The sequence below is a fragment of the Corticium candelabrum genome, chromosome 13 (genome assembly GCF_963422355.1).
Source record: "Corticium candelabrum chromosome 13, ooCorCand1.1, whole genome shotgun sequence".
Lineage (NCBI taxonomy): Eukaryota > Metazoa > Porifera > Homoscleromorpha > Homosclerophorida > Plakinidae > Corticium > Corticium candelabrum.
In genome coordinates, this window is record NC_085097.1 from 6,529,069 (window position 1) to 6,541,201 (window position 12,133).

Genomic DNA, 12,133 nt, shown 5'->3' on the forward strand with positions numbered 1-12,133 from the left:
TTTTAGTTCGGAGTTTCGAAGCAGTTCAAATGCATTCTTGCTGTTTCTGTTCTTTATGTTGATGTCCGCTTCCCATTCAATCAACAGCTAAACACAAATATCAATCTGCCAACACACACACACGCATGCACAGACGTACACATACACATGCACACACAAACACACACAAACACACACACACACACACACACACACACACACACACACACACACACACACCATACCTGACTAACTCCTCTGTTCAAACTCTCAACACCGAGAAATAAAGGCGTATTACAAAAATAATTCTGTGCATTAATATCAGCGCCATTTTCCAACAAATACTGTGCCACGTCCTACAATGCAAACACACACACTCACACACACATCCAGCACCAAGTCCAGACAACACACAAAACGGCAACAAAACCAGAGAGCATGAATGCCATGCCACATACCATGTGACCATATCTTGATGCCAAGTGAAGAGCTGTGTTGCCTGAACTCGTTTCCTTCGAGTTGACAAAGTCAGGATCGTTCTTAAAAAATACAACCTAAAGTGCAAGGCAACCAAATCAACATCATCAGAGTTTTATGTGACAACAGCCACATGATTGTGTCAATTGTCCACAAACACACACACACACACACACACACACACACACACACACACACACACACACACACACACACACACACACACACACACACACACACACACACACACACACACACACACACACACACACACACACACACACACACACACACACACACACACACACACACACACACACACACACACACACACACACACACACACACACACACACACACACACACACACACACACACACACACACACACACACACACACACACACACACACACACACACACACACACACACACACACACACACACACACACACACACACACACACACACACACACACACACACACACACACACACACACACACACACACACACACACACACACACACACACACACACACACACACACACACACACACACACACACACACACACACACACACACACACACACACACACACACACACACACACACACACACACACACACACACACACACACACACACACACACACACACACACACACACACACACACACACACACACAATCAAATAATTATTTAACCAATTACTTAATTAATTAATTAAACAAATAATATTAATTAATTAACTAATTTTACTTATTTATTTATTTATCTATTTATTTAATTTAATTATTTATTTATTTATTTAATTATTTATTTAATTATTTATTTAGTTATTTATTTATTTATTATTTATTTATTTAATTATTTATTTTTTAATTTTTATTTAATTATTTATTTAATAAAAAATTATTTATTTATTTATTTATTTATTTGCTTATTTATTTATTTGTTTATTTATTTATTAATTAAACAATTAATGTTAATTAATTAATTGGCAACACCATTACCCTGCTGTGCAGTAGTGTATAATCCTTACCAGCTTCTCCACAGTCTCCAAGTCATTTGTCTTTGCAGCATTAAACATCAGTCTTTGACACTGATGTGATGTGCCTGGAAAGACTTGGTACAAAAATCGCGATCCGGCTCTCAACATCTTGTTTCTTGATTGACTTTCAAAAAATATCTACATGAAATAGAATGTGTAGTGAAGTGTGTGTGTGTGTGTGTGTGTGTGTGTGTGTGTGTGTGTGTGTGTGTGTGTGTGTGTGTGTGTGTGTGTGTGTGTGTGTGTGTGTGTGTGTGTGTGTGTGTGTGTGTGTGTGTGTGTGTGTGTGTGTGTGTGTGTGTGTGTGTGTGTAAGCATAATAGTGGCCACTGACCTCATATTTCTCTGACAATTGTGTGGGTGATACTTCAATGACTTCAAATGCACGAGCTCCGAGCATTTCTCTCACCGATTCTGCATGTCACAAGGTGAGAAAATACAAAGAAAGAAGATGAACAGTGAGAAGAGATAAATAGTCAACTGAATGTGAATGACAGATCAACAACCAAACAGACAAGACTGACAGACAGACAGACAGACAGACAGATCGACAGACAGACAGGCAGGCAGGCAGGCAGACAGACAGACAGACAGACAGACAAACAGTCAGACAGACAAACAAACACATGAACAGACAAACAGAGAAGCTCACGCACAGCAAACAGACAAACACACAAAACACAAACCAACAACCAAAAAATCAGACAAGCAACCAATGAGTAACACACAAGCATGCAAAAACAGACAGACAGACAGACACACATATCTATCTCGCTTACTCTTTTGGTTGCTGCCTCCAGTAAAATCATCATAGAATTCATCTACATCAACATACAAACCAAACATCAACACACGAGTCACACAAAATGTGACCAGTGTGTGTGTGTGTGTGTGTGTGTGTGTGTGTGTGTGAGAGAGAGAGAGAGAGAGTGTGTGTGTGTGTGTGTGTGTGTGTGTGTGTGTGTGTGTGTGTGTGTGTGTGTGTGTGTGTGTGTGTGTTGTTGACACTGAAATATGCTTATAGGTTTTGTTTACTAGAGAGATGCACTGCATTGAAACGTATCATAATCATCCCTGCTTACAAGTGTAAACACCAACCTGTCTGTATGTCTCTTAGTACTACCTTCCGTCCAACCCATAGAGACTCATTAAGGTAGCCGGTATAGAATCCAGAACCACACAGCAAGCTCTAGAAGATAAACAAGTCGATGTGTGTAGAATGTGTTAGAAGCATTTGTTAATCAAACCAGATTGATGCCTAAAGAGTCGACGAGTTCGTTTATGGTCATATTCCTATCACACAAGATGATGGTTATGATGACGTTGATTCTCTGATTTTTGTCTGCCTATTTGTCTGTCTGTCTGTCTGTCTGTCTGTCTGTCTTTTTCATTTATTGAAACACAAACTCTACGTTACATTTCTATCACTACGTGCAAACAAGCTACTGAGTTCAGCTTTAGTTTAATGCAAACTACTTCGATAGCCTCTGTCGTATATTTTCTCATCTACTTCTCCAGGGAAGACACGAGTCAACTTGTGGAGGATGACTTTAGCGTTACATCGTTGTATGCTTATTGAGAAATTTTCCTGTCTGTCTGTCTGTCTGTCTGTCTGTCTGTCTGCTGTACAGCTGTCTGTCTGTCTGTCTGTCTGTCTGCTGTACAGCTGTCTGTCTGTCTGTCTGTCTGTCTGCTGTACAGCTGTCTGTCTGTCTGTCTGTCTGTCTGTCTGTCTGTCTGTCTGTCTGTCAATACATATATTTAAAATTTCAACACTATTACATTCTAAATGGTTCCAGCAAGGAAAAGGAAAACATGCTACAACAATGTCTGGCGACCCTTACGACAGCTTACTACGTAGGACAATTAATTAACTGTACGCTATAAGCATTACAACTGTTCTTGCTAAAAGAAAGTCTACATAGTTTTCTTGAGAGCACTTGTGCGTTGCATCTCTGGAGGCTAACGGACAGGCAGCGTCTCCAGTATGTCTTGAACTCGCCACTGTTTGGGTGTCCATCTTCATCTACAGAAAATAGGGACAGATGATGTAGAAATTGGTGAGCTTTCCATCCCCAGTGGCCGTAATGCTAAAAAACCAGAGGGATGCAATTGGATGCATTTCCCATAGCATCAATCTCTTTGCTGTATTCTTCCGTCTTCTGTGACTCTCTTTTGGCAGCAGCGGCTCCATCCACCTTAGAGGCTTGTAAGATGATGTCCTTAGAGGCTTGTAAGATGATGTCCTCATTCCACGGGTGGGCAAGAGATATGTCCAGCTCGATATCATATCCAGATTGGGCATCGAATGCTATAATATCAGGACGAGAATTGCTTCCTTCGTAAAGGTTTCTGGGTTCTCTTGTCTGTCTGTCTGTCTGTCTGTCTGTCTTCCCTGCCTAAACTAGTTTTACCGTGAAACAGTTAACACGTCAAATCGTTGCTGGATCTTTGCAGCTACCTTCGCATGTGCCTAACATGCATAACAAACAATCAAAAACCTGACAAATGGCGATTCAATTATGTTAACAATTACTTTTTGTTGAGCTGCTTCACCGTGACGTACCCATTCGCAACATTTTGGAATGTCATAATTCAGCTCTATCCACTTCATTTCTATAACAACAAGCAAATAAGCAACAAAATCTGAAACAAAACAAGCAAACCTATACACAAATAAATAGACAAGTTAATATACATACAAATAAACAGAAATGTAAACAGCCCAACAAAAATAACAAGCAAACTACACGTAGAAGCCATCTACAACAGAGTCACACAACCTGCAGGCAATTTTTGCTAATTCTCTCTGAGGGGTTGATAGAGGGGTATACATTTTCAAACTCATCTGAGATTTTGGCAAGATTTTCATGTTCTGAAAATTTCTATTGATATGGTGAGCCACCCAAGAGATATTATGGTGAGAGACACTATCTCAGGGCTCAGCTGCTTGGTTCAGGTCGCTACAGGGACTTGGAGCAGGCGCATGGCTTGACTCAATACCTTTTTCTGCAAAGCTTGCATTAAAACCCAGCAATTTTCGCTTAGCAATACGCATGAGGTTGGGTCTTGAAATGCCCCTCGGTTCTGTTGTCCCTATATGCGAATGCAGCAAAGACATTGATAAAGACGGCTATCACCTTCTCACATGTAAGACCAGCAGTGGGCCAATATGGACTCACGAGACATTGACTAGTGTTTGGAGCGACTGTCTACAGCATTTGAAGATGTCCCATCAGCGAGAACCGAGGAATCTTTATGTTAATAGTGACGACCGCCCCAACATCATTGTCTTTAATGCTCAACAGGATTGTGACATTGAGTTGGACATCTCAGTGGCCCACCCATGGGCACTACATGTGATCTCTCGAGCAGCTCAGGAAGACGGCACGGCCGCAGCTACCCGTGAGGTCAAGAAATCAGAGAAATATACTAGAGAAAGGGATGTCTGGGGCCTCCCCTCCAACTGCATCCATTAGTGTTCAAACACTTCGGACGTTGGGCTCAGAGGCAGCTCAATTCCTGCACCGCCTGTTAATTCAGTCTATAGACGAAGACGGAAGAAAGAAAAGTCGTGATTTTAAGACACTCTGGCGTAGATGCATGTCGGTAGCTTTGCAAAGATGTAATGCTAGCGTCATTAGCAGAAAGTTAGCAAGGCTGGGACATTCTAAGATCTTTACAGTTGACAGTTCATTCGCAGTAGTTATATTATGGCGTCGGCTGTTTGGGGCAGACTAGAATGTAATAGTGTTGTTCTTTGAAAATATATGTATTGACAGACAGACAGACAGACACTAGCTGGTACTGGAGGCTTTGCTTGTACTGTAGTTTTTAAGAGTAGTCCTCATTTTGTTTTACACGAGTTTCAATTCTAGCTTAGTTTAGTCGATGAACACTACTAGTAGTTGGACAGAACATAGTACCCTGCATTGCAAAATGTATTATAGATAAAAGTTCAAATATATGTGATTGACAGACATACAGACAGACAAACAGAAGACAGACAGACAGACAGATAATTTATTCTCATACAGATTCTACTTGTACATATGCTAGGATTTCTTAAATACAAATCAGTCCTTGCAAACAACAAAGTCATTAACTAATGGGCTTGACCTTGAATGTCAAAATCAAGTAATCTAGCTAACTCACCATGATTAGGTGACAGCTACAAACAGACACACAGATAGATAGACAGAAAGAAAGACGAACGGGGACACACACACACACATGTGTGCACACACACACACACACACACACACACACACACACACACACACACACACAAACAAATAAACAAACACAAATAGACACACACACACACACCTGAAAACTTTACAACCTCACTCCGTAACCTAAACGAGTAGTAAACATTTAAACAGTCTTAATTACACACACACACAAGTGTCAAGGCATCAACCGACCCAAACATCGCATAACAACTCACTTACCATCTTGCATCTGAATCAGATCCCGATTCAACAATTTCTGCCTAATATAACACACCGAGAATGCAAACGACACACAGTAAGAGGATAATGTGTTCACACCGTTTCAAGTCTGACATTGACTCGGCAACTGGTGGGAACTGCTCGAGTTCCTTTTGAACAGAATTGACTCGCAAATGAACCTCACTCTGCAAATATGAGTGCACGTCTATCATGCATGCTAAACATCTGTAGATGTTTCTGATCAACATTATATCCAAGGAGGAACAGACTGTGTTGTACAGATCTGTAGATAAGCTAATTTATATGTACATCCGTCTGGCTTTTACTCATACTGTACATTTGTCTACCCTCTATTGCCTGTCTATGAATCTGTCTGTCTGTCTGTCTGTCTGTCTGTCTGTCTGTCTGACTGCCTGTTTGTCTATCTGTCTATAAATCTGTCTGTCTGTCTGTCTGTCTGTCTGTCAAAGTGTCCATATGTCTGTCTGTCTGTCTGTCCGTGCTTCCGTCCATCTGTCTGTATTTACGTCTGTCTGTCTGTCTGTCTGTCTGTATGTATGTATGTATGTATGTATGTATGTCAAAGTGTCCATATGTCTGTTTGTCTGTCTGTCTGTCTGTCTGTCTACTGTCCGTCTGTCTGTCCGTCCTTCTGTCCATCTGTCTGTACTTATGTCTGTCTGTCTGTCAGTCAGTCAGTCTGTCTGTCTGTCTGTCTGTCTGTCTGTCTGTCTGTCAAAGTCTGTCTGTCTGTCTGTCCATCAGTCTGCCCATCTGTCTCTCTGTCTGTCAAAGTCTGCCTGTCTGTCTGTCCATCTGTCTGTCTGTCCGTCAGTCTGTCCATCAGTCTGTCCATCTGTCTGTCCATCTGCCTGTCCATCTGCGCATCTGTCTGTCCGTCCGTCCTTCCATCCATCTGTCTGTCCGTCTGTCCTGTTAGTCCATCCATCTTCCCATGTCTGTCTATTGTATACTTGCTTAACGTTTCCATCTCTCTGCCTGTGCACATGCACTTGAACCATACGCACCTCTCTATACAGTCTAATTTACAACTCCAATCATCACTCATCACAAAACTATAAACTGAATGATAGTTGCTGCCCTCCCTACCTGTCTTAGAGCAGCAGCTCTTGATTGTCTAAAGTTATAGCCCAACATGAACAGACTGCAGAAGTATGCACACATTGCCTCTTCATCAGCCTAAAAGATCAACCAACCAACTCCATCAGAAAATGTGGATTTTATGTGTGGCAGTCTCCAGTCACACGTTTCTTATTAGCACAACGTCTTACCTCCATGATGTCTGCAGATGTGACAGAACTGCTTACATGAAATATTTCTTCTGCCGTTCGCAGAACAAGATTGATAGTCCACCTATACAAATTCAAACACATGCATACACACACACACACACACACACACACACACACACACACACACACACACACACACACACACACACACACACACACACACACACACACACACACACACACACACACACACACACACACACACACACACACACACACACACACACACACACACACACACACAGACGATGAGTCTTCAGGCTTACATAAACCATCCCAAAGTACCAACCTGTCATTGAGCATCACCTCAGATGTAAAAGTGTTAGGCATAAATGAGTTCATCAATCCACACAAAACTCTAATAACACGCGACAAAGACGCTTGTGAGTTTGCTCAAATCAGTATGGAATAGATGAACCTGCTGTCAGCCAAATCATTGAGAGTCTAGATATTATAATGAAAATTTATGATTTAGATTTTGTGATTGATGAGTGTAAAGTGGGCTGACCTCGATGTCCAGTCGTTTGCAGTCTTTTAGAGTCTACACAGAGACAGAAATGAGTGAAAGATGAAGAGAGTTGACTTGCAAGCAGATAAATACACAAGTGAATAAACTAGTGCATAAACACTGACAAGCAGTCATGCAAACAAACAAACAAATAAATAAATAATAAACAAACAAAACACAGACAAGCACAAAACATAGACAGACAGACAGACAGGCAGGCAGCCAGGCAGCCAGCCATACAGACATACAGACAGACATACATACATACAGACAAACAGAGAGACAGACAGACAAACAGACAGACAGACAGACAAACGAACGGACGAATGGATGGACGGACAGACAGACAGACACCCAAACAGACACAGACAGACAGACAGACAGACAGACAGACTAACAAACACAAGACCAAATGACCAACCAAGCAACCAACACATTAGCAAGACAAACATTCTGCTTACTAACCCCCACATGATCATAAACCAAATCTAAAATGCAATCTTCTGGATCCGGACGTGGCAACCTCCTAAACAACACTCACAAATCACAATCAACATGCCAACCAAAATATTTCCATTACTTTCTCGTCGATTTGTGACGTGGTATGGGACTGCTCAATTGCTTGAAGTAATCAAATACACACAAGAATAAATGTCGACTGTAGTACACACAACTGTCTGTCGGTTACCTTGGAAACGCCCATTGTGCTGCTGCTTGGTCCTAACGCAAAATGTCCTCGACTCCACTGAAATGCATGAAGTCAACAGTGAGCATTAGAGTCATGCTCTACTGATTGAAAACCTGCTAACGATTAGGAACAAAGACGTGAAGTAACTTACGTTGACTGTCTGTCTGATTTAACCACTTGCCACTGTGTTCTCTGCCTGTGTATTCCTGTGTGTCTGTCCATGTGTCCGTCCATCTCCCTCTCCCTCTCCCTCTCCCTCTCTCTCTCTGTCCATGTGTCTGTCCAAGTGACTGTCCATGTGTCGATCTGTCCAAATGTTTGTCCAAATGTCTGTCCAAGTGTCTGTCCATGTGTCCGTCTATGTGTCTGTCCATCCATGTGTCCGTCTATGTGTCTGTCCAAGTGTCTGTCCATGTGTCCGTCTATGAGTCTTTTCAAATGTCTGTCCATGTGTCTGTCAGTGTCTGTCCATGTGTCCGTCTATGTGTCTGTCCAAATGTCTGTCCGTGTGTCTGTCAAAGTGTCTGTCCATGTGTCTGTCCAAATGTTTGTCCATGTGTCTGTCCATGTGTCCGTCCATGTGTCCGTCCATGTGTCCGTCCATGTGTCTGTCCAAATGTTTGTCCATGTGTTTGGTCAAGTGTATGTCCATGTGTTCATGTGTCTGTCCATGTGTCTGTCCAAATGTTTGTCCAAGTGTTTGTCCATGTGTCTGGCCATGTGTTCCTCCATGTGCCTGTCCAAATGTCTGTCCATGTGTCTCTTCATGTGTCCATCCATTTCTCCGTCCATGTGTCCATCCATTTGTCTGTCCATGTGGTATGTACTGTATGTATGTATGTATGTATGTTGTGTCTGTCTTTTTGTTGCTCTTTTCTGTGTGTACATATTTAGAGTAAACTCATGAAAGTCAATACATCACCGACAAACACAAACAACAAACGTAAAACCACCTGAAATGGTTCTGATAGTATCACATTATCATCCAGCTGGAAAGTTTCTCCTTCTTCCCAAATGTAGATAATATCTCGTTTCACAATTTCCCAAAGTAACCGAAACACCTAAGCACAGAAAAACACTAAATTAATTGACATACATCTACACACACACACACACACACACACACACACACACACACACACACACACACACACACACACACACACACACACACACACACACACACACACACACACACACACACACACACACACACACACACACACACACACACACACACACACACACACACACACACACACACACACACACACACACACACACACACACACACACACACACACACACACACACACACACACACACACACACACACACACACACACACACACACACACACACACACACACACACACACACACACACACACACACACACACACACACACACACACACACACACACACACACACACACACACACACACACACACACACACACACACACACACACACACACACACACACACACACACACACACACACACACACACACACACACACACACACACACACACACACACACACACACACACACACACACACACACACACACACACACACACACACACACACACACACACACACACACACACACACACACACACACACACACACACACACACACACACACACACACACACACACACACACACACACACACACACACACACACACACACACACACACACACACACACACACACACACACACACACACACACACACACACACACACACACACACACACACACACACACACACACACACACACACACACACACACACACACACACACACACACACACACACACACACACACACACACACACACACACACACACACACACACACACACACACACACACACACACACACACACACACACACACACACACACACACACACACACACACACACACACACACACACACACACACACACACACACACACACACACACACACACACACACACACACACACACACACACACACACACACACACACACACACACACACACACACACACACACACACACACACACACACACACACACACACACACACACACACACACACACACACACACACACACACACACACACACACACACACACACACACACACACACACACACACACACACACACACACACACACACACACACACACACACACACACACACACACACACACACACACACACACACAAACACACACACACCTCATCTGCCTTTAACAATACAAGTGTTCGTGTGTCAGCGGTGAAGTCCGATTTGATGATTCCACTGACCAAGATAAATAGAATTCAAAACTGCTTGACTATTTTTATGTAGTTGGACTTACTGCTTCTTTAGTTCGTTGATAAACCAATCAAATCTCATTTGCTTCTGAGGAATAGTCATACTATAGTACACAAACAGAAAACAAAGAGATCAGACTGACAAACAAACAGAAAGACAAATGGACAGACAGACAAACAGACAGACAAATGGATAGACAGACAGACAGACACATAAACAAACAGACAAACAGACAGACAAACAGACAGACAAACAGACAGACAAGCAGACAAACAAACGGACATACAAACAAACAAACAAATGGACAAACAAGCAAACAGACAAGCATGCAGACAGACGCACAAGCAGACACACAAGCAGACAGACAAACAGACAAACAGACAGACACACAGATAGACAAACAAACAGACAGATACACCGATAGACAGACAAACAGACAAACATACAGACAAACAGACAAACAGACAGACAAACAGACAACCAACAGACAGACAAACATGCAGACAAACAAATAGACAGACAAAAAAACATACAAACAGACAGACAAATGGACAAACAAGCAAACAGACAAATACAGGCAAACAAACAAACAGACAAACAGATACACAAGCAGACAGATGCACAAGCAGACAAACAGACAGACAGACAGACAGACAGAAAAGCAGACAAACGCACAAGCAGACAAACAGCAACAAACAGACAGACAAACAGACAGACAAACAGACAGACACACAGATAGACAAACAAACAGACAAACATAGACAAATAAACAGACAAGCAGATAGACAAGGAGACAGACACACAAGCAGACAAACAGAAACAGACAAACAGACAAACAAACAAACAAACAAACAAACAAACAGACAGACAGACAGACAGACAAACAAAAAACCAAGAAATCAATAGGCAAGGAAACAAACAAACAAACAAACAAACAAACAAACAAACAGATTGACAACTAGACAGACAAGACACACAGCCAGACCGACAAACATCAAGCAAACAACAGAACACAGACAGAACACAACCAACCAAACAACACAACACATGCCACCCAGGCCGTCCGTCCCTCACACCTACAACAAAGATCGCAGCCGTCTCACCCGTCCAATGAATCCAACCGCTTCAGAGTCGTTCCCGTCAACTCTATTCAACAGATGACGCTCATTCTAGAGGCAAAGGTACGATCGAGAGACAAAATGGGCGCCAACCTTCGAGTAAAATCTTCAAACAAAGGCCCTTGTTGAAGTCCTTCAGCACGTTGTCGATTTCGAAGCCTCGTCGACTCAGACGCATGTTGATCCAAGCCGTGAAGCCGTGAGTTCTAGTGCAGAGAGACAT

At 42.4% G+C, this 12,133-nt stretch overlaps 1 protein-coding gene across 1 annotated transcript in view; it reads right to left on the reverse strand.

The window, feature by feature from the left end:
- Nucleotides 1-12,133, reverse strand: part of LOC134188762 (uncharacterized) — a 15,643-nt gene extending 3,510 nt beyond the window's left edge. The window contains exons 1-25 of the mRNA XM_062656953.1: nt 12,004-12,133; nt 11,896-11,938; nt 10,836-10,895; nt 10,714-10,777; nt 9,425-9,532; nt 8,472-8,528; nt 8,364-8,404; nt 8,249-8,309; nt 7,784-7,816; nt 7,694-7,719; nt 7,565-7,633; nt 7,255-7,336; nt 7,073-7,162; nt 6,062-6,147; nt 5,963-6,003; nt 4,045-4,124; nt 3,923-3,981; nt 2,756-2,801; nt 2,607-2,697; nt 2,288-2,329; nt 1,843-1,922; nt 1,500-1,646; nt 438-533; nt 225-335; nt 1-87 (exon numbers count right to left, since the gene is read on the reverse strand). The exon at nt 1-87 is cut by the window's left edge and continues 13 nt beyond it. Of these exons, the coding sequence (XP_062512937.1) occupies nt 1-87; nt 225-335; nt 438-533; nt 1,500-1,646; nt 1,843-1,922; nt 2,288-2,329; nt 2,607-2,697; nt 2,756-2,801; nt 3,923-3,981; nt 4,045-4,124; nt 5,963-6,003; nt 6,062-6,147; nt 7,073-7,162; nt 7,255-7,336; nt 7,565-7,633; nt 7,694-7,719; nt 7,784-7,816; nt 8,249-8,309; nt 8,364-8,404; nt 8,472-8,528; nt 9,425-9,532; nt 10,714-10,777; nt 10,836-10,895; nt 11,896-11,938; nt 12,004-12,133 (1,830 nt within the window). The remainder of the gene's footprint in view (nt 88-224; nt 336-437; nt 534-1,499; nt 1,647-1,842; nt 1,923-2,287; nt 2,330-2,606; nt 2,698-2,755; nt 2,802-3,922; nt 3,982-4,044; nt 4,125-5,962; nt 6,004-6,061; nt 6,148-7,072; nt 7,163-7,254; nt 7,337-7,564; nt 7,634-7,693; nt 7,720-7,783; nt 7,817-8,248; nt 8,310-8,363; nt 8,405-8,471; nt 8,529-9,424; nt 9,533-10,713; nt 10,778-10,835; nt 10,896-11,895; nt 11,939-12,003) is intronic.